At 38.2% G+C, this 24,375-nt stretch overlaps 1 protein-coding gene across 11 annotated transcripts in view; it reads right to left on the bottom strand.

Annotated features, from left to right (window-relative positions):
* The window catches only part of MAST4 (microtubule associated serine/threonine kinase family member 4), a 354,406-nt gene that overhangs the window by 46,735 nt on the left and 283,296 nt on the right, over positions 1 to 24,375 (bottom strand). For all 11 annotated transcript variants that reach the window (XM_064140713.1, XM_064140716.1, XM_064140714.1 and 8 more), the window contains 7 exons: positions 21,257 to 21,414; positions 18,864 to 18,939; positions 15,649 to 15,858; positions 11,613 to 11,714; positions 7,486 to 7,618; positions 2,977 to 3,044; positions 690 to 775 (listed from right to left, as the gene is read on the bottom strand). In XM_064140713.1, the coding sequence (XP_063996783.1) occupies positions 690 to 775; positions 2,977 to 3,044; positions 7,486 to 7,618; positions 11,613 to 11,714; positions 15,649 to 15,858; positions 18,864 to 18,939; positions 21,257 to 21,414 (833 nt within the window). The remainder of the gene's footprint in view (positions 1 to 689; positions 776 to 2,976; positions 3,045 to 7,485; positions 7,619 to 11,612; positions 11,715 to 15,648; positions 15,859 to 18,863; positions 18,940 to 21,256; positions 21,415 to 24,375) is intronic.

The following is a 24,375-nucleotide window of genomic DNA, read 5'->3' as shown; positions in this document are numbered from 1 at the left end:
TATCTGATCAGAAAACACAACTGAATACAGTCTTCTGCCTGCTGATAAGAGAATTCCTGAACAGCTCTTCCAGAAAACATTTCATGTTCATTAAAGGCATAGGCTAAGAATTTTCTCTTGGTCTACTACAGTACTTCCAAATTACTTGTATCACTTTCCAAGTTCTCACAAACTAACCAATTAAAAAGAATTCCCTAAGACCTAACTGTTGAAATTTGAGGATAGAAGAGTGTCCAAAACCAGCTCTGCCCTATTTAAGGAAATCTGTTTATACTTCAGTATTTTTAGGTCAAGCAAGCACTCGTTTTTTAGCAATCTGTCTCCCTACAGATGCAGTTTTCTTCTGTTTCACAAGGCGTTTTCCAGTACTATAGAGATGGCTTTGAATCTGCCTTTTGATTTATTCAGATTTCATCTTTGGCACCACGTGACACCTACTTTCGAAGAATGTCTGTCGTATTATAGTATGTACTTTAATTCAGCGTAGCTCACAATAATTCATTAATGCCTAGCAGGCCTTCAAAAAAGTTGTTCTTCTGAACCTCGAATGCAAGCAACAAAATGGGAAGGCAGCATGAAGAACGCAGTGCAAATAAATTCCCTCACATAAACACTTATTCAATAAGAAATTATGGGAAGTTAAGCAAAAGTAAAATGCAAAACAGCTCTTACACTCATGGATTACTCACCCATAAGCTCCATTACTAATCAGTTTAATTGTTTCAAAATCACTTTCCCGAGGTTTCCTCTTCAGCTTCAGTGATGCATTCGAGCTCTTCGAAGTAAAAGAGAAGCAAGAATGAAATCAATACAGCACTTACTTTAAAAAATAGGGGGAAATAAAGTACAATCAAAACCCAACTATCACCAGACTGCCACACCCTGATGGATCAGCTGAAAGGTCTGGACAGCTCATCACAGCTAGCACAGAAGAGGGACCAAAGGGTCTCCTGAAGCAAAGCTGCTTTTTAATGGAAAAGCTGTGTTACACTGCTTATCTACATGCAAAGATTACAGCAGACAAGCTCAAAAGCTTCTGGCAATTTCTATCCAGTGTTAAGAACCTCTGTGAATCCCACCAGGCATTTGTTGGACATTGCTCTCCCTTTTTAGTACAGACTGTAGTTCAGGACAGTAGTAACAAAATGTCAATGAGCTCCTGTTTATCTAAATAAACTTTTGAACATTTTGAAATTATGTTAGGATAGACTCCAATACAACTTAGGGTAGACTGTAAGAAGGGACAAAATAAGAGAAAAAACATGGAAGATAAATATACAGCAATTATAGTGTAACAGAGGTCACTTTCACCTAATTGTACGCCAGAACATCTTCCAAATGGAGTTGTCTTGAGTACTGCACAACCTTTTTTTCTAGCTTTAATTTTTGATTAGTCTTGAAGACTAGACTCTAGAAGACTGAATTAAAATGCAGAGGGGGTGATGAGGACACGAGACTCCAAATTCAGTTTCCCAAATCCAGAACATCCTTTTAGATGAGTTTTCCGATTCTCCAAGAAGTTCTATAACTCAGGCAGTTTGGTAGCAGTTATGGTTTAAAGTAGACCTGGTTGTAATATTTTCAATTAAATGCTTGCTAGAAAGGTATTAGCGACTAATATAACAAACTACATACAGAAGCAGAGAAAGACAATGCATTAAATTGTTCAGCCCATTTGTCTTGCCAGCACAGGTCTCTTTGTAACAGCGTACTTGTGAGGATTTGGAATGGCCCTGTGCTTTAAGCTACGCATCATGTCAGTTCATGTGTGTATTCTTTGAGAAAATATTTCCACATAGTCACTCTGTCTTTTTCCTTTACTCATTTCATCACCTCCCTTGCTTTTGTTCATTACACTGTTATTCTTGTACTTTTCCAATATTTGCATAAGTAACTTTGCAGTTGCCATTTCTTAGCTACAGCTAAGAGAGTCTGCACCTTAGATTCTTCTGAGCACTTCAGTACTTTAAGTCTTCTAGCCATTCTCTGTCTTTTCTCCAATTTCTCAGTATCCTTCCACTAAATACAAGTGCAGATCAACAAAATAGAGTAAGAACCACCTTTCACGTCACAACTCTGGAAGCCTTTGTAGGTGACATTTTGCCAGAAAGACAGAAATTATTTCAAGATAGTATGACATATCAGAGGATGATTCCTTTTCTGTAGCCTATCAGAACTAGCTTAACAGACACCTTGATTCCTGTACTTAAAAATCTACTAACATTTATAAACAGCCATAAAATACAACTGCCTATGCATCCCTCTAAAATTGTACCTACTTTTTCCATTCACTTGCACAGAAAATAGATACTATTTTTTTAGAACTCAATCTACTATGTTCAGTCAAATCCACATTTTAAGAACCAACTTCTAAAAGTAACAATTTGAGAGCATTTAAGCCCACAGTACTTAGAATGAACTCCTCAAATTAATTTTTCTTTTGTCAACCTGAATAAGCCTCTGACAAAGTAAGATAGCCATTACTGTAGTCAAGCATTTTTTAACACTGATTCAAAAGAACAATCCACAATCTTCCAGATAGCCTGTACTGACAAAGTTAATATTTCTTCCTGGTTTCCTCACTGGACCTGTTAAGAGTCTCTCAGTTGTGTCATTAGCTGTCTCTGTAAATCGACTGTTTAAAAATACTACATTTTTTATGAAATGGCTTTAAAGTCCTTCTAAGTGAAAAATATCTTCATTAAAAAGAAATAAGAAACTAGTGGTGGATTTTGTGGTAAAAGAATTTTAACAGGGTGGACATCAACACCGTGGAATATTTTGCTGTCAATTTTTTTGTGACGCTGCTGTCTGCTAAGCACCACGGCATTACTCTGAGGACTAACCACTGTTTTGTTCAATATGTTTACACACATCAGCAGGAAATAAAATGCAGCAAGGCTGACAGGAATATAACACCATGTATTTTCCCTTGCTCAGATTCAGCAAAAGCAGCAATACAACTTGAAAACTTACATTTACTGATTCATCCACTTCCAGAGTTTCTGCTGTCCCACTATCACAGTTAGCTAGCTGAGCTATTTCTGAAAACAAAGATTATAAACTTAGTATCAAACTAGAGCAAATACAAAACTAAATGAAGAGCAGAAAATCTGAGCAGTGACAGTTTCTGGATTATTTAAACATGCTGTCATAACTGAAGTACTTGCCAAATAACTTTTAGGGCATCTCCAAGAATATCTATTAAAAAAAAATCCTACCTAGAAAATGAGTACCCACTACACAATCTTCCACTGAAGAATTCAAACAACCATGAAATAATGAAGAGCAATACTGTTATCACTGATGATCAGCCTCTGCAGGGTTAAACATAGGCCCCATTCTTCTTGGGCTCGCTTGGGAAGGAGAAAGCTTCCAGTTGATACAGAAATGTAATCCAAATGGTTTACATCTTCTACACACAAATGCTGATACGCTTAACACAATAAGACAGAAGTAAATTTTTTGGAAGCTTATCAGCTATGGAGTCAGTAGAACAGACGACTTCTCCAGGAAATTAAGATTTCAGGGGTCTGCAACTTAACTCTGCTGCAGAGCTTTTCAGCCAGCCCTGTTCTTCAGGGACTCAGTAACTAAGTTCTCATTTGGATAATGAAAGCTAAGCAGCTGGCATTTCACAGAATCACAGAATGTTAGGGGCTGGAACATCTGGTCCAGCCCCCCTACCAGAGCAGGATCACCTAGACCAGATCACACTGGAACACATCCAGATGGTTTGTGAATATCTCCAGAGAGGGAGTCTCCACAACCTCCCTGGGCAGCCTGTTCCAGTGCTCCATCACTCTCACAGTGAAAAAATTCTTTCTCAGGTTCACATGGAACCTCCTATGCCTCAACTTCCACCCATTGCTCCTCATTCTGTCTTTGGGCATCACTGAGAAGAGGCTGGCTCCATCCTCATGATATTTAGATATTTATAAATGTGAATGACCTCTTAGTCTCCTCCTTTCCAAGCTAAAGAGCCCCAGCTCACTCAGATTCTCCTCATAAGGAAGAAGTTCAACTTCCTTAATCATTTTTGTGTCTCTGTGCTGGGCTCTCTAAAGCAGCTCCCTGTCCTTCTTGAGCTGGGGGGCCCAGAACTGCATACAATACTCCAGATGAGGCCTCACCAGGGCAGAGTAGAGGGGAAGGAGAACCTCCCTTAACCTACCAACCACACCTCTTCTAATACACCCCAGAAGAAGTGTTAGAAGACCCTAGGAAGTTTGGTATGACTTCAACCATCTACATAGTTAATTGCATATGCTACATAGCCAAAGATGCACATTTTACCATAGTTATGTGTTGGGAGATCAGATCTCTTGAAATTTGTGAGGTTCATTATTATCTCAGGACTGTTAACCAAATTTATTAATATGAAAAATAATGGAATATTCACATAGAATATATGATCTGGATTTTTCCATACAATAAAGTGACTATTAGAATTAAAATTCTGCACAACATTTATTGCAGTTATTAGGAGAAAATCAATGACAGTTTATTTTCTACTGGAACACCTATGGAGTAACTCCCAATTGCAATCACTATCCAACACATCAGTTTGAAAAAACCAAACAGATCTTTGAAGTGTCAAAGAAATTAACATTCTAAAATCTGAAGTCAAACAGTGAAATTTAACTGCAGTGAGAACAAACAGGTCTCATATAAGATTAAAAAAGAAAAACAAAACACAAACCCAGAAAATTCCCCCCTCTCCCAATTTTAAGCTAAAATTATATTTACCAACTTGAAATTTCCCTGGCAAGAGTCAGTTTTGTGAACATGAGGGTTTTATAACAGAAGTGTTGATGACACCTTTATTGTACAGGTGAGAATCAAACCAGCTAAAATAATACACTTGGGCAGCCTTCTCAACTGAAACAGCAAATTAAAATGAGTAATTTCAAAAACAGAAGTTCACAAAATAGCCATTATCTAACAAATAAATGTTATTTGCAAGGAGTAGGTATATTGGAATGAAACCATGAGTCACCTTCTAAAAAGAGGCAAATATGGAACCATTTTGCAGTGCCCGAAGAGATTTTTTTAAAACTTATCTAAATACCATTAAACATTTCTTTCACTGATTTAAACTATTTTTGAAGACTCATGATTCAAAAAGGTAAAAATCATAATTTAAAAATCAGGAAGAAAAATTTCTCCCCGGGGAACTCTTCAGAAATGCAGCCACCAGTCTCTTCTAAGTGCTGAATCTGTTGTAGTATTGCTTTCACTACAGTATAAATTTATCTACCATTTTCTCCAAGTAATGCATGCATCATTTCACTCAAAGAAAGGACACTACAGCTATGGCTGTGAACAAAGGAGGTTAAGCAGAGAAAGTAAAATCCATAGCATTAACATTTATGAACACTGCAGACAGTTTAACAGCTTAGTTAAAAGTACAGTTCTGTGTTTCAGGATAAGTGGTATTACTGAGGTGAATTTTGTTTGTTTTGAAATATTTGGTTCACCTACTACTTAAATTTTTACAAATTATTTTATATTTTTTCCATACAAAGAATTTAAAGCTCTCTCAGGAGGATAACCTTCAGGTAATTTTTTTTTCTTGTAACAATAAATATACTATTTTAAAATAATTTTCCTTGTGCAAAATTCCAGGTCATAAACCTATAGTGCCATTCTTTAATTATTTTTGCTTAGAAAATGTCCTTGTATATAGAGGCATAAATTTCAAACCAAAACTTTATCATTTAAGAAGTCATTGCACAGTGATTTATTCTGCCTATAAGTATCACTTTTTACAGGAAGGTGGTAAAGCACTAGCATGAATCATGATCCAAATGATTTGACCACAAATCTGTATACACATTATCATTTAAAATGACAGACAAATTAATTTTCCAAATCTCCAATTGAACCAAAGATCAGTAATTCATGTATCATACATCCCTCAGTATTTACTATGAGACCATATAGCCTATTTCTCTCCCTTGGAAAGACAAAATAGTTTTCAATTATCCTGGAATGCTTCCAAGTTTATGTTATATTCATTAATACTCAACTATGTGCATTAATATCTAAATATGTAATGTTATTATATGTCCTAGAGGAAATACGATTGCATAAATAGTCTGAAAAAATAGTATCCTTATTTATATACAGTGTTTGTTTCTAGACCTCTCTCACAATAAACAGTTCATAAAAATCTAAAGATATTAAATTTGGCTAGTGTCAGATCCCTGGCTCATGATGAGAAACACTTCTGTCCACGAAGCCGGAGACAATCAGTAGAACCAATTCCAATACTCCTCAACCCAGACTCCAAACTAAATCTTGCATGCTTGATCATTAAAGAATCAACAAATTTCCTAGGCCAGATGAACACCTCTCTAAATCAAGACATACCTTTACCTTGCAGACAGTCAGGCTATTTCTTTGTCTTTTCCAAGATGACAAGGAAAACACTGTATATATAAAATTTCCCAATTGGTCTAGCACCCTAAGCACAATGGATCCAAGCAAAATCTCCTTTAAAACTCCTTTAATCTACATCTCAGTTAACATAAACTAAGATCAAATGAAGGAATTCTTCCATGAAGACAAAAACTGGACCAGTAAGAGGCTTAACTTTCTTTAAATCTGTCATCAGTGGCAAAACCCTACCGAACTGAATTAGGTCTAACCAAATTTCTAGCAATATCTGGCAATGCTGAACTTCACAAGCTGCTGAAGCTGAACACAGAGGAGTTTTCTTTTAACACACGATACAACAACTGCGCCTTTGACTGAAAGAAATGAGACCTTGTATCATGAGAACTGGTTAAAAAAAAGTTTATTGTATTTCTTGGCACTAGCTAGGTTCATTTTCCTTGACATTTCTGCCAATTCTTTCCAAATTGCAGGACTGGCACTGAATATGATGAATCAATTTCAGTTTGTCGCCAATGATAGAGTCTGGTCTCAGGAGGAAACAGAGTTTGGAGACAGAAGATATTTAGTTTTCCCAACACAGCCTTAGAAGAATCAAGCAAACAAATACTCTGCATTGACAATACATTCATCAAAACTCAAACCCTCTAGAAATACCTTCAACACAGACACACAAACTACCCAGAAAGAGAGATTTTTCTATTTTAACAGGAATGGGAAAGACTTCTAGGAGCACTGACAAACAAACAGCTCAGTCCAGTTCCATTTACCTACAGTTGGATGCTATCAAATTGTACCAATACCCTTCACCTACAGCTGAAATAACAAAGTTGCACTGTCAGGCTGTAGTAAGATGACAATTGTCATTGACAGAGTATTTCAGAATGCTATTCACAACAGAAACATCGCAGATGGCCTTTTTAATGACTCCAATCTCATGATAATACTGTGGGGAATTAGTGAATGCTTGTTCTGCTACCATCTTTATTTTGACCCTTTTCAGGAACATGCAGATTATCAGAATAATTAAACATATTGAGAGGGAAGAATCCTGAAGTCTGTATCTGGATCAGAAAATGCACTTACCTTCCAAAGGATCTTTATTTAAGCCCAGCTGGCTAATAATATATCGTGGGATGTCTGTTTTAATGCCTTGTCCCTCTTTAGCATGGCCTTCAGCTGCTTCTAAAAGATAGTAGAACTCTTCAGGATCAAATTCCTAGAAGACAAATAGCCATCATCATTCTTTTTGTAGAAACTGAAGTCTTAAACCTAACATAAAAACTTCCTTTCCTTCTTTTATTTCAAATATTTGAAATTTCCCTTGCTAAAAATAATACCTCTTTATTCCACCACTAGTAATGTAAGTACACTACTAGTGTACTCACTGTTATGAGTCTAATATAATGTAACATGCTGTAATGAATTCCATGCAATAAAATTTCATACCATTATTTCACAGCACTACTTTACAACAGTATCATGCTCTTTGCCCTCAGAGTTTGCCATAATATTTAGAGAGAAATGACCTATGATCAGGAGCAGTAACATTTCACATACAGAAGATTTTTCCCTGAAGCCACTTGCATGTAAAAAACGATTACTGAAATAAAGAAACTACATAAAAATATTACTTCTAAATGAAAATTTGTATTTTTAATCAACATATATACACTGTATTTTATGGAAAATAGAAATAGTAATAATAAACAAATCACTGGCTTTAGAATCAAGTCAAAATCTTAAGTTGATGAAAACAACATTTGAACTTCATTGATCCAATTGTTCAAAATCTAGAAATGAAACATTCTCCTTTGGGAGCCAATTATATTGCAACTAAAATTCATACCATGCCTAAAAGGCAAACCACAAAAAAAGGGAACAAATAACAGAAACTCAAACTCCTGCCTATTCCCTAAGCCTCTTGGAAATATATTAACTTTACTTCCTTAAGAGATGATAAAAATAGAAAAGCACTGAAAGGAGCAAGGAATTTTATGAGGAGGTTTATGATTTTTTGTAAATAGACTTTGTCTGCCTATATGAAATCATACTAAACCATCTCTCACATAGCCATTCTTCAGGATGTTTGTGCCAACCACAGATCCTAAAAGCTGCAATGCTTAATCAGGTGAGAGCCACTTGGAGTCATGAAGCAAGGCATTTTTTCCTCAAGTCAGTCAGTTCTAACTGCTTCTGCAGTTAGCAGCCCTGCAGGTTGTCCCATTGGTCCGTCATAACTCTACAGGGGTTTAATCTGCCTGCTCCTATCCTAGCTCCTCAGGCTGCCCAGGACCCGAGCACTCATCATCCTAACCTCGAAGATAGCCTGAGAAACTGGGTACTGTGTTTCATTTTGAAAGCATCAAACTGCTGTGGCTACTGGAGAGAGTTGCAGCGTATCGGAAACAAAATGTCTTCTGAATTTTCAGGCTTGTGGAAATAATACTAATTTTTAAATTGAACCAAAACGGGTTTCATTATCTCTAGCCACAAGGAGGACTTGCCGTAAACTCCTCTCATTTAGCTCAAAGTCTCAGGATGCTGCTGAACTGCTTAAAAATCAAAATGAAGTAACTAAACATTACGTGTTGCTTTAGCCTTATTCTCCTCACTTGAAAAGCTTTCCACAGCTGTATCTCTTACATAATTCCTTGGCACTGAAGAACACAACCACGTGATGGTGTCCCAGTAATGTCTATCTACCTGCTCCAGTAGCAAGCACACAGCTTCTCCTCTACTTCCTAGTAAATTAAGGTAATTTTGAAATCAATACTTCTAATCATACGAATATGCTTGAGTATTTAAGCATACACATAGATACACACACACATGAATAATTAGAAGGAACACATTTATTTTCTAACTTCTACTTTGAACTCTGCACTCTGTCATGTATAAATGGAGGCTCTTGGGACACGGGACTGCAAAGGCTTTACTCATATGATTTGGAAACAAAGAACAGGAATTCACATATTATGAACATCTGAGCTGAGATCACTTTCAAAAAACTGATGTCATTCCTGTCCGTACCTGAAAACTTTTCAAAACAAATGTACTGGATCTACTTCCTACAAGGCTATGTGAACTCTGTTACAGAAGCTGAACTTTTCCATCTGTTTCAGAAAGACATTCTAAAATATCAGCCAATATTATTCAAAAGCTTCCAGAAGGGTGCTATAGAAAAACAAAAAGACTGTTTCCATAAGATCACATCATTCCAGGGATGCTTATGGAATACACTTACCATCTTCTTGCATGAAAAATGTATGTATTTGTGACAGTATGTTTGAATTTGTTCAAGCTACCTGCCTCTGTAGAAACATATGGTGCAGAGATGTGTATTTCTGGTTAAATCTCCTAAGGATGCCACCTGAGGGAACAATACTTTAAGAAGCTGTGATAGCTTTCTCTGCAATCACTGCTCTGAAACTCTCAACTAAAAGATACAGTCATCTTCTGGCCTTGCAAAGCTGGTTTTCCACTTCATCAGCAGAACTAGCAAAGGAAGAATATAGGATGTAAAGTAGCTCTGCTTGAACCATGATGAGGCACAGGAAGAAGCCTATGATAAATCCCAGATGCTGAAACTGGGAACTAAGTGATCGGAGATTTGGACAAGTTAGCTATAAAATTAAAAATTTACTGAGAATAGGCAAATAGGTCAGCAGAAGAGAACCCAAATTAAAACGTTAAAGGATAATCATGCCGCTGGGGCAGAGGAGCAAGGGGCAGAGGAGCAAGAGCCAGCGAGCATGGAGGGAAAGAATAAAGCATCATACAGAAACCTTGGTTTGTCAGCCCACATGATGCATTGAAAGGCATTTTTAGATGTGTGGTGACAGAGAACACAGTCCAGAAGGCAGACAAGGTATAATGTAAGAAACTGTGAAGAGGTGGAAAAAGAGTATGTGAATCTTGCCAATAGAGCAGGGAGGATCCTCTAGGCATGGAATGAGCACTTTGGAGTAATACAAATTTGGGTGCAACGGCAGAGACAGGACATTCTAAGACATCCTGTCCTCTATTTTTTTCCTTTTTAAACATCTCTTATGCTGATTCAGAGCACATATCTTATTTTAGATTACTTCTGAACTGCTAATCATGAACTAACTGCAAGTGGGAACACTGAGACATAGTGTTTCCAAAACAAAACAGAGGCGAAATGCTCACAGCTGAATGAGCCAGGTTGTGGATTAACTGTGTCACAGATCAAGTGACACACCACAGAGTTAAAATCAGTTTGGAAAGACTTACTAGCTCAGTGCATACAAATGGAGTTATGACATTTTCAGGGATAACTTGAGTCTAGCAGCAGGCTAGTGGTTTCCACATAAGCCTTGCCAGCCTCACATAGCTGTATGCACCATCAACACTGTGATCCTAATACTGGCAAGCACAGTGGCCCAACAAAGTCAGCTCAGGCTGCCGGCCAGGCCTGTTGGACTTTGGCTGGCTCTTATATGGTATTTGGACATCCACACTGTCCTCTTGAGTACATGGTGTTCTGCGAGGGTTTATTAGCTCCACTGAACAACAGGAGCACATTGGCTCTGTGCACAGGAGCAACTTCCCACACCTGAGCCACCCCAGCTCATAGAGCATGGGCAGGTTGAGAAACACACTCATATGCTCTCGCACAAGCTAATCCCAGTCTAGCAGTATCAGTGTGTGGTCTTAAATAAATTAGTTAACTCTTCTCCTTCTGATACCCAGTATAACTCTAACTATCTGTATATACAGACACTTTAATCCCTCTGCTGCTGTTCCTCCCAAATCAGGCACTGCAAATCTGACTGCAAGCTGCTAATAGCTTTGATAGCTCTTGAGTGAAACAAAATTATGGAATTACAAAAGAACAAGAAGCACAGGGAAGCCACCAAGCAATTGTGATTCCAGAACACTCTTCCAAAAGAATAGCAAAGTCTAACAAAACAACAGAAAAAAAACAACTAATTTCAAACAGCAGCCTCTTCAGTAGATGAAAAGGATTGTACAACACAGTATTTGTAACAGCAGGGAACAAAACACAACTGTAGGAGGTCCCTGTCAGCTTCATGTTCCTGAAATAAAAGCAGAAAGAATCTCACCAACAATGAAGTTCTAACCCACTGTTTGACGTATTTCCACAAAACAGCTGTAAGAGACCTTGAATGCTAAGCCAGAAATCTTCCTTTGTTAACAAGTGAAGAATATACTAAGCACGATCTTACCAGGCACTCCAGTAAGCGAGCAGGACGAGCAATAACTATGAGGATTTTTCGGACAAGTTGCTTAACAAATGCCATTTCCTCACTGTCAGATCGCTCTTGAGCCTAAAAGATAAAAACAGCAATAATACAAAGAACCACATTTGATGCACGATTCAGGAAAGTACTTGCAACACTTTTGAGGGTTTGAAGCACATACTTGAGACTAACAGCACATCAATTTCATGATGCCAGCAGAAATAACAAGAATTTGAGCAATGCTGTAATTTCAAATTGAAGTGATCCCAGTTGTACAATTCTAACTGTTAATGACAGAAATGCCTACACTATCTACCTCCTTTTTTAAAAGCCACAATAATACACAGTATTATTGCCACTGGTTTTGCAGAGAGACTCCACATAAAGGCCTAAGGGAAGGAAAGACAATGACTAGGTCAGTTCTGCAAAGATGACACAGGGAAAAAAATAGATAAAAAAAACACTTCTAGAATGTTTGGTGACATTTGCACAACGTTTTGAACTACATTTCAAATTTCTTTCAGCTATTTCACTCTAATAGAGGTGGTGGAGTCACTGTCCCTAGAGGTGTTCAGAAAAAACACTGGATGGGGCACTTAGTGCCATGGTCTAGTTGACTGCATAGGGCTCGGTGCTAGGTTGGACTGGATGATCTTGGAGATCTCTTCCAACCTAGTTGATTATATGGTCCTATAAAATTTAAGGATGGTAATGACTACAGAGAAACAACATAATTCTTACTCTGATTAATGTATACTTGTAGCCCTTCACTCAAATATCAAAGCATTTATTTGTTCTGAACAGTAGAAACCATAGACTTAAAAGTTTGTCAACCCATTTTACTTAGTCAAAACCACAAACAATTAAGAAAATGACATTTTATAATAATCTGACCAAATAAGGACTTTATATGTAATAACTATTTTTGGTTTTTTTAAGTTAAAAAAACTATGAAAATATGATGCTACACATTGCTCTTAATGTAATCACTATAATTTTAAAAAACACCACAGGATCTGAGAAGAATTAATCTGTGACGTTTAAGAGAAAAAAAAAAACAAAAGGGACAAATACCATTTACTGCTCTGCAATATATTTTGAAAGAGCCCATTAAACACAGACATTTGTGTTCTGCACTCTTGTGCTAGTTTGAAGCTAGCTAGAATATTTTGGTGAGAAGAACTAGATTACAGGCTGTGAAAGAGAAATAATGGTGATGTCTACTTCACGCACAGGCTTGCTGAGAGGTATAAGAACAAGAATGTAAATATAGAGAAGACATTCAGTCACTGCCTAGGCTTTGAGCTGCATTCTTCTCTCTCTAACCTAACCTGCTGTCCCTCTGATTAATCCACCTGCTTCCTAACCTCCCTGGCCAACCCTCCATTCTTCCTTGGGCATAAGGCAACGTCTGGAGTAAGGTAGAGGGGTGGGAGAAGGTGGAAGGGTGGTTGGGAGCCCCTCCTGGGGACTCAGGTTTCTGGGAGGGCTATTGTGCTTCTGTGTTACCTTTTACCTTGCATATTACTGTATATAACTGTATATGCTGTAAATATCTGCTTGTATATTGTGCTAAGTGGGGTGATAGGTTGGACTGGATGATCTTGGAGGTCTCTTCCAAACTGGTTGATTCTATGATTCCATGAAATATAAGGTTCATTCAATTTCCAGAGCCATCTGAGTCTAGTCTGGGTGATTCCCAAAGTCTGGGGGAGCGGGTAACACTCAAACCATCACAACTCTACTGACCCAAGACCACGGAAAATGATTGTTAAAAAACAATCAAGAATGCATTTTTCTATTTTAACCACCATCAAAATGTAAAGCAGTTCTGTACAGTTTTGTTAACTCTCAGGTATGTATGTGAAAGAAAGGCCTTATAATTAAGAGGGACTATGCAGGAAAGCATTCATGTCCACTTAACCTTAGAATTATTAAAACACTGGTTGAAATGAGCTGTTCAAAAACTAAAGAAAATCTCACCCCCTAGTTATACAGAGAAATCAGAAAGTGCAGATGGAGTTGCAGCCTTTTAGTAAAGCTCACAGCTGGGAATTGACAACAACTGAATCACACAAATTCAAAGCACAACTCTCACCTGCCCACAACCAAGTCTTGCAAACAGAAGATTTTTTTACTGTCTTGTTAGTTCAGTAACAGGGATTGTGAAGTTGCCTGAAAAGCTATGTTTGAATACTTTAAGGTACCGTGTTTTTGCAGAACTGGAAAACTTTACAAAATAACTCAAATGCCTCAAGGTGACAAAATGAGTGTTTTGGTGCTTTAAGTAATGCACTGCTTTAGGTGCAGGTTGGAGAACCACTTGCTAGAGCAGGCTTTTCAGTTGGCTTTGAAAGTAGGGGCTACATGAACGACTAAATACTCTGTACTACTGCATAGCTATTTTATGAGATACATAGTTAACACTGATTTAAACTGTCAGCAGTACTTCAGTGATTCCTAGCTTAGACATCTTTGCCTCTATTTTGATGTTATCACTAACAATTCATAGGAAAGTATCTCCACAGTAAACTGGTCAGCTCTGCCTGCACTTTGGCATCAGAATAACACAAGTATTTCACAAGGTCACTAGTTTAAATTTCCTTTGACTATTAAGCAAGTTCTATGTATTTATGTGCAAGCTGGAACCTAGGTAGAACGTTTTGGTGTGAAGAATTACATTACAGGCTGTGAAAAGTAATCAATGGTCGTGTCGGCTTCACCGATAGGCTTGCTGAGATGTATAAAAACCAGAACATAAATATATATAACACAGTGGGTCTCCATTGCAGCTGATGCCTGTACTTTTCTCTCTGGCCTGCTTCCTATGTAACTAACCCTTCTGCTTTCTAACCCCCCGGCCGATTCTCCAAACTCACCTTGCATGTAAGAAAGTTTGGGATAAGGTAGAGGGGTGGAAAGAAGGTGCAAGGGTAGTTGGGAGCTCCTCCTGGGGACTCTGGTTTCTGGGAGAAGTGTTGTGTTTCTGTGTTACTTTTTTAACTTGTATATTTCTGTATATGTTGTAAATATCTACTTGTATATTGTGCTAAGCTGTACATATAAAGCTCCATTCTAATTTCCAGCTTGTCTGAGTCTAGTCTAGGTGATTTTCACAAGAATGGGGGAGTGGGTAACACCCAAACCATAACAATTTAATAAAACAGAGTTTTGATAATCCAGAAATAAATCACTGATATTTTACATTTTGCATTGCTTTAGAGAAAAACATTCCAAATACTGTAGTTGCAGAAGACCTACTAACTGAATAGAAGTTATTTAAAAAAAGCAGCACAGGAAAAAATAACAATTATCAAGCAAAACCTTTAGAATTGCTCCTGCCTTCAGAAGCAGAAAAGACATAAATTAGGAGAGTCACAGTATATTAATATCCCAGCTGGAAAATTTCAAGTCGGTATCAAATCTGGTGGTCTATCACATTAACTTTGGCTCATAAAATGTCATCAAATACCACACAAAAAAAAAATTAGTACTTCAAGTTCATAAGATGACACATTCATAAATTGCAGCTACTTAGGTCATAGCACACTTATTTTGTCTTACTTGACTATTCTCTGGAAGTTTCAACATCTAAAAACTACATAACCTCCATTAATAAACAGTTTAATTATTAAATGAATAATATAAGTATTTAAATAATTTCCTAACTTCTAATAGAAAGATGAAGTCTGTCGTCTGCTTTCTTAACATAGCAGGCAATTAGCAGGGTTAATAAAGAGGAGAGTGTGTATGTTTCCTCATTAATCCACAGTAAGTGGAATAGCAAGCCTCCTCATTTAGGGCTTATGCACATACTTCTGTAAGATATTTATAACTTGCACTGCATGACAAAAAGGTGCTGTTTCTGAGTAAGATGCCTTAATAGTCTTAGTAGCAGTTTAGTCTTAGTGGCAAAGACAAAAACTTCCACAAATACCACTTTGACAACTGAGTGAACAGTCACAATTATTTCAAATCAGGTCTTAGAAAAACAGATTTAAATAATCTTTCAAGCCCATACCTCCTGTAGCAATTTGTCTAATTTCTGCTGTAATTCAACAAAGTATCGTGATGTAATAAGGCCTTGGTGGGATTTATCCAAGCAATCTCGAGCCAGTTCTGTGATCTGATGGTGAGTAAAACTGAGCACTCCATCTGCCAGGGGAAGTACATTCTCTGGAGAGTGATTTGTTATAATGTCCTGAAGCTTCTCTTCCATCTGAGCTGTGGCCTATGGACAGACACACTGTACGTTAAATCAACTCCACATGTAAAACTCAAAGCCCCAAAGCTTATTTCTGATTCCACAACATTTCTGTACTGTGTATCATCTAACTGGAATGCATGAAAAGATAAGCAAAACAGGAAACAAAGGTAAAGCGATGAATGACATTTCTCCACACTGCCAGTCCAGAAAAGAAAAACCTTTATTGTTCTACTAGGCAGACCACAGAATAGCTTGGATTGAAAGTGACCTCAAAAGGTAACTAGCTCCAGACATTCTGCTGTGGGTAGGAACGACGATCACCAGAACAGGTTGCTCAAAGCCCCATCCAAACTGACCTTGAACACTTCTAGGGAGGAGGCATCCACAACTGGCCTGCACAACCTGTTCCAGAGCTTTATCAGCCTCACAGTAAAGAATGTTTCCTTAGTATCTTATCTAATCTAAAATCTACCCTCTTTCAGTTTGAAACCATTACACCCCTTGACCTCTCACTAAACTCCCTGAAAAAAGCCTCTCTTTATCTTTCCTGTAGACCCCCTTTAAGCACTGGAAATCTGCTATAAGGTCTCCCTGGAGCCATTTTCTCTTTTCACAACTGAACTTCAGTTCTTCCAGCCTGTCCTCATAGGGCAGGTGCTCCAGCTCCCTGATCATCTTCATGGTCCTTCTCTGGACCTGCTGAAGCAGTTCTATGCCTTTCTTGCATGGGGGTGGGTGGGAGGGGGTGGTTGCCAGAGCTGAACACAGTACTCCAGCTGGGGTCTCACAAGAGTGGAATAAAGGAAGAGGATCACCTCCCTCAATATACTGGCCACGCAGGCTTTTTTCTGATGCAGCATGTGACACAACTGGCTTTCTGGGCCATGAGTGCATGTTGCTGGCTTTCATCTGCCAAACCCACAAGCCTTTGTCTGCAGGGCTACTCTCAATCTCTTCATTCCACATACTGTATTTTGTGCTTGGAATTGCCTCAAACCTAATGCAGGACCTTGCACTTGGTCTTGTTAGATCTCCTGAACTCTGCATGGGGTACCACCCCTCAAGGCCATCACAGCCCATCTGACTGGCATCCCTTCTCTCCAGAATGCTGACCACATGATGCAGTTTGGTGCTGTTGACAAACTTATTGAGGGTGCGCTCAATCCCACTGTCCATGTTGACAACAAAGATGTTTAAGAGAACTTCTCCCAAGATCAACTACTAATAGAAAAAAATCACTTGTCCGCGGTCACCAACTCCTTGCCCTCAGAGTTGCAGTAACAGCTTAACATCCACCTAGCCAAGTCTTTATCCAGGGTGGCCAATCCATCAAGTCCATGTTTCTCCTATTTAGAGACAAGGATGTTGCACAAAACAGCATGAAAAGCTTTGCACAAGTCCAGCTTCTCCTTTGTGTCTGTCACTGGTGATTAACTGTGCACTTATCTTGTGATGATCACTAAAGAGAACTAAAGGAATACTCATGACTTCAAATTTTTAAATCTGAGTTGTATTAATCAAAAAAACCAAAGAACTAAATAAACACACTACAAAAAATGAACTCATAGGAGCCTACTTTGTTCTGCTAAAACTGCAGATACTACAGACCAGGCCCTTCATTCATTTCATATGTTAGTGGTATACTCATACAGAGTATACCACTAACATATTTTGCTGGACAGAGTTTTAATAAATACTGACTAAAACAGGCTTGCAGGTCCTGCGAGATATGTCTGCAGGTTGCTGGATATGCCCATTTTAAAAAAAAAAAAGCTTTCTGGGGTTCTTTAAAAAATGCAGGTGCTTGAAAAAAATTAAATATATTTTTATTATTAAAAAAGTAATTCTACACATCTTAATCCACCTCTCAAAACACTAAAATAAGCAGGAGGGTTTTAGCTGCAGATGCTTCCTTCAAGAACGCAGCAGGTCACCACCTGCTTAGTAGTGGATACCACATGGACTCCACATGACTCAATGTGAATCCCACTGGAGACCTTTATTGTTCATTCTGACTCCATTTATATAGTCTTGAGCATAGAGCACACACCTACACATTGGTATAACCTAGGCGAGAACAACCCAAGCTTTTGCATACATCACACCTTGTTTTTCTCATTAACCGGATGTCCACTATCTCTTTTCTCTCACACTGAGAAGCACCCTGAACCTATGGGATCACAGGATATTAGGGATTGGAAGGGACTCAAGGAGACCGAGTCCAACCCTACCCTTGGGAACCAAGTTCGAAATGCTCAGTCTGCTCGTTATTATTCCTTCTCGCATTGCATTTCCACAGGTTGTTCCACACTTCATATTGCTGCTCAATAACTCAGCAAATCATGACAAATCTCTCTTCCTATTTCTGTGAAGAAATATTAGAGAATTTCTTCCTCTTTTTAGGTACTTTTTGAAACACTGTCAGCTTTACTTTACTCTTTTTCCAGAGGTCATCTAAATCCTAGGAGCAACCAATATGCAACCAATGTGCTCCAAGCCACATGTCTGTACCACGGAACTCATTTGTGTTGCAGACCTCTGGAAATGACAGCAACATGTCTTCATTCAGTATCTCATAGACAAATCCCCACAACTGTGCACAGACTGATCTTCACAGTTAAAATAAGTATATCACAGATGTTTGGGAAAATGAGTAAAGGCTACTGAAGGAAGGAATGTGAAGATGCTGCACAGGACAGCAAGACAAACTCTTTTTTATTTCCTGATTCAGTACACATCACCTATTGCAATCAAACACACTGTTAGTTCCAGTCAGCAGAGTGTATTTAGCAGCATGATTCAATACAAAACCAGTTCAGCAGCTTTATCAAACAAATGTCCACTTCATAATAGGGATTTTCTTTATGGTGATTTTATCTTTGTAATATGAGCTTGGTGAAAGTTGTTACAGAGCTGGATCATTACTTCCCACAACAAAACCACCACTTCCTTAAAATCTATGCAGTCTATTAATTTAGAGATTGATACATACATTGTATAGGTATTAGTCTTTAAATATAATTCATTACCTTTGGGAATCTTTCTTTGTAGACATGGTTCATCATAATTATTTCATTGTCACAGCAAGCAGAGGAACGTCCAGGGCTGGAAGCAAAGTAAATTATCCCTTTAAACATGTTTCAGCATGAATGAAATACAAGCAGTTATTATATTTTGTAGTTTACTTGCAATAAAAAGTTTACTTTCCAGTAAAGCCTGTGTTGATTCTCTCATGGGTGATACACTTGGCTTCCTCCTGCTTTTTCAGACCAGACCCTAAAGATTATTTTATGTGTTTGACATATAACTGCTAACCATGTTATTTTCTTAGTTTGCAACTACATTTTAGGACAGAGGCAGTTTTACAACACTTCTGACAAAACAGTGGTTTTCAGGAGGCTAATAGAGATAAACATTTAACTCTGAATTATGGTTATACCTGTCCCTTTGCAGGTTACATACAATCAAAACAGCGAGACCTGACCAACAACACTGGTAGCTGCAAGTGAAAAAATCCTAAGAATGACTTCTTTCCTTTTTTAACTCTTTTTTTTTTTTAAAGCAGACAATTAAATGATCAAATCCCTTTACTTTGACCAGCAAACAACAGCAGCAACTTCCTACTAACAATGCCATACAATGGATGAATTCCGTCAATGCTAGGACACTATGCTTCTAAGAGAATCAGAAAACTTGCAGGAAAACAACCCATAAAGGTACCCATGGCCATGACTAACCTTTTACTAACTTCTTTTACTATCATGAACCTCACAGTCATTTATAAGTTCCTTTGAAAAATCTCAATCTTGTTTTCCTAGGTTAGCGACTCTGGTCTAGAAGACCCCACAAAGTGGATGCTATCCTTTAGGAGTGTCTTTATCATAACGTGTACATGGGGCTTTCTTCCATTAGCAGGAGAACCTTGGCTTCCCAAAAGGGCAAAAATGAACACTAAAATTTATCCCAAGATAGAGCAACAGTGAATCATGGATATCTATACAGGCAAATTCACTGAGAACAGGATAGCTGCAATTTCATTGTACCATCTCAGCACTGTGACCTTCTTACTAAAAATTCTTGGCTATTGTCTGTTCAAAGGGAAACCTGAAGTGTCAAATGCATAACAAAAACAGAAAAAAATAAAAGATGTAGCAATACATACTTTGCAGTTTCAATTTGTAACCTTCCAATGCATTTCAAGTAGGTAGCAACTACACTTGCTACAAGTCTATGTATTTTAAAAGAATAAAAAGCAGATTTACAACACATTGCAGTGAAAAGCTCAATCCATAAGACTAAGGAATCTATTTTTAAACTTTTGAAAGGATCAATATCACAACTAGAAATTTAGTATTTTTTTTCCTTCTAGCTCTTAAAAACTTATTCATACATTCATTTGCATTTTCATAACTTAAACTATTTTGATAGTTTAGAATTATTTTAGATAAAACAGATCTTATGCAAATGGCCATTACAAACGAAATGCAGAGGCCTAGCGTTTGGGAGAAAAGTAACTGAAGTTCATCTTGGTTAAAGAAAACAAGTGTCCCACACACCCATTTGTTCTTTATCACATCTCTCTGCAGATAGTTGTAGGATATAAATAAATCACAGGATCACAAGATAGTAGATTTTGGAAGGGACCCAAGTTGATCATCAAGTCCAACCCCCGCTGCCAGAGCAGGACCACACAATCTAGCACAGATCACAGAGGAATGCATCCAGACAGACCCTGAAAGTCTCCAGAGAATGAGACTCCACAACCTTTCTGGGGAGCCTGTTCCAGTGTTCTGCAACCTTTATAGTAAAGAAGTTCCTCCTTGTGTTGACATGGAACCTCTTGTGCTGCAACTTATACCCACTGCTTCTTGTCCTATCACAGGGAGCAAGTGAGAAGAGCCTGTCCCTCTCCTCCTGACCAGCCCTTAGATGTTTATAAACATTTATTAAATCCCTTCTCAGTCTTCTCTTCTCCAGATTAAAAAGCCCCAGGTCCCTCAGCCTCTTCTCATAAGGCATGCCCTCCAGTCCCCTTATCATCCTGGTAACTCCCCACTGGACCCTCTCCAGCAGATCCCTCTTAAACTGAGGAGCTCAAAACTCTCACCTGGGCACTTCTATTCTTTGAACTGTTTGAGATGTGAAAGAGAACCAGTGCTACATTCAGAGAAATGACTAGCGCATCAAGACAACTCACGTGGGTTAGTTGCCTTCAGTAAGATCCAGCCTACAATGTAATCACTGAAGAAGTCATGATTAAAAACAGAAGCAGGAATTCAAAAGGACTATCTGTAATTCATCTTTGGATGCCCTGTATTGCCCCGTACTTTGGCAACTTCAAAAACAAACACCTCCAATGTACAAAACAATGATGCTCCAGAATATGTGAAATCAGGCGCAACCATTATTCAGACAAACTCACCTGAGACTTCGGGAGCGAGGGCGCATTGATGTGGTCCTGCATCTGTTATCACTGGCAATGCTCTCAGTTGTACAGAAATGCTTAGACAAAAAATGTAGTTCATCGGGTGTCGGTTGGTATGGTAACTGGTGTAGTTTCTCTTGGGATGAGCAGGATGACTACAAGAACAGAAGAGAACACAAGCTTCTATTAAGAGTGAAATAAAAAAAAATGAAGATTGCATTAGGTGCTCATGAATAAAGCCATTTAATTTGAAAATTGTAGTTACTGTTTCCCGCACCTATCAATTTAAAAATAAATTAGTCTCGACTTAATCAGCTAAGAAAAAAAAATACTTCAAGAAAGAGCTGCTGAATTTAATTTCAAATCGTCTCTAAGATGGCAGCTAGTATCAGTAACACACACCAATGCCTAATTAAAATGGGGTCTGTTGAAAATTGAGTAGGAAAATGTAAGTATGATAACCACTGACTACAACTTATTGCCACAACACAGATTTATGTAGTGTCTTCAAAACATTATTGGTGTTTTTTTCCAATTCAATTAAAATATAATCTCAATTCTTGCTGAGAAGATGCATATGCTATTCTCTTACAAAACCCTGTACATTCCAAATTAAGTGGAAGAACTTAATAAATTTATTAAGACATGTACTATGGCTGACAAGTGAAAGGGATAACACTCAAACCATCCACTTAACATAAAACTGGAAGGGGATGAAATTTTAAGTACTATCAAAATACTTGGCCTTGCAAAAAGCAGCTATAAAGCTGTACTACATATAGCTGGCACTGATGATCATACCATCATATTTTACTACCATTTACAAAGCACAGCTAGCTATCTATGCCATGCTTAATGTTAGGAGGTAGAATCTGAAACTACTTTCCTCAAAATGGATTTAATGTCCTTGCAAACAGCATGCATACAATTCGTGAGGTGGGAGCCCTGGTAGCACAGGATGCAGAGAGGACAGTTACTAAATGCCTCCTTGCATTAGTCTTCACTAATAGGACCTCAGGAATCCCGCCCCTGGGAGAGAAGAAAGAAAGTCTGGATAATGAAACACTCTCCCTTGGTTGATAAGGACAGGGTTAGAGATCATGTGGGTAAACTGAACACTCACAAATCCATGGGCCCTGATGGGGTACACCCACAAGTGCTGACATATCTGTTTGATGTTGCTCTACTACTCTCCATCATTTTTGAAAGATGATGGAAAATGGGAGATGTGCCTGAGTACTGGAGGAACAGGATTGAGGTAAGAATCTTCCTCTTGCTAACAACTCTAAGTTGTATCTGGACCACCACAGGCACAAAGTGCATATTCTTAGAGGTCTGAATTCTGGTATCTGTACAAATCCAAATTCTTACAGCAAAACTCTTTTAAAAAGCAGCTCTCCTGGCATTCTAGAATAGTTGTTCTGAAAATCACATAAGGCTTAACATATTTTTAATATGCACAACCACAGTGCATCATGGCAACACAAACTGTTCTTCCAACATAAAAAAGGCAAATTTTCAGCCAATACCAGCTAGTGTAACCCTAAAGTCTCCTTCCTCATCTTCTTACACCACACAAATAAACTTCTAAGAATACAACCTACTTGCAAAAATGTGCAACTGCTGCATTGTCTCGGTTCTAGTTTAAACTTCCAGAGACTCAGATAAATTTGATAGAACCAATAACAATCTTATAAAGTGCCCTTCCCTCTTTCCCTTCTTTCCCAAAAGAAAGGGATTAGATGGAGAGAGAGAGAGAGAAGTAAGCACACCCAAATAAATCAATCTCACTCAAATTGGAAGTTAAAAATAAAAAAAAGTTTAACAATAACTTCAAAAGGTATCTGAGGTAGGGAGGTTACAAAGGTTAGGGAAGGGAAAAATAGCAAATACAAAATGTATAAATACAACCTGATTATGACGGTGACAGCTTTGCCTGCCTCGTGGGTGATGGCCACGTGGTGAAACAAAGAGAAACCAGCAACTGATGGTAATGCTGGTATGCAGGGAGCAGAGAGAGACTGAAACAGGAAGTCCCCCTGCTTTTAAGGGACAGGAAGGGGGAGTGGGCTAACCATCACCTGGCGGTGTTTGGACTCACCCCTGGGGAGTGGTCAAGACCACCTAGGGTTAGGTTCAGAGTTACTCCCCCTAGAGAGTTAACCCTAAACACATATTCTGTCACCATCATTTTTACAGGCACGCTCACCAAAAGACACACAGCTGCATCTCATAACTGGAAAGATCTCATTAAGCTTTGCCAGAATATAACACACCATGACTTCCTTTTCAATAGAATAATTTCAGAAGGACATACCTTTGTTCAGTTGCAGCTTTGTGAGAATTGGTACATATGGTACTTGCACCACTTCCAAACCATGAGCTTCCATGAAATTGGTAATTCTCTCACTTTCTCAACTTTCAATATTTAAAAAATTTAAAGCAGGCTAACAAGAAATGGTGAGCTACACTCAGCTAAGCATGAACAGGACTACCATACACAATTCTGTCCCCGCTTTGATTTCAAGTTGCTTGCCAAGATATGAGTTGTGCTCTACTGTGGTGTGTAAAAACTGTTTCTGTTCCCCAGTTGATATATTTCTGGATTACTGCAAACCTTATCTATCCAGTACTGAAAAGGGAGCATTCTGTAGGTACACTTAGGGTATTGTGTAGGAAATGGTCTCCTGTTGTCTGAGAATTTGTAGGACCGGAGGAGGATGTTGCACAGTGCTAACTGTTTCAGATTCTGAAAAAGTACATTAAAGCAATTAGATGGGACACTCCTGCAGTTTTCATTTTATGATTATGGATTTTATGGATATACTGTCCAACGGGTAAAAGAAGAAAGTGAAAAACATTTCCACTAAGCAGCAATGGGACAGTATCTAGGTTTAAAATTCAGAGGCTGACCCAGTGCTTTTTCTGGGGTCAGCAGCTGTAGTAAAGTCTTGGAGGGAAAATATTCCAACAAACTAATCATAAGAAATATATGGCATGAATTCTCTGCTGCTTCCTTCTTCAACAAAATTCAAACTTACGTCATTGGAGAAATAAGTTTCATTCCGCAACTCAAAACCAGTTTGTTAAATACTAAAAACAGATGTCGTCTTTAG

This window comes from Pogoniulus pusillus, chromosome Z, assembly GCF_015220805.1.
Source record: "Pogoniulus pusillus isolate bPogPus1 chromosome Z, bPogPus1.pri, whole genome shotgun sequence".
NCBI classification, from domain to species: Eukaryota; Metazoa; Chordata; class Aves; order Piciformes; family Lybiidae; genus Pogoniulus; species Pogoniulus pusillus.
The sequence above is the reverse complement of the archived record's forward strand: the minus strand, read 5'-3'. Positions and strand labels throughout refer to the sequence as shown.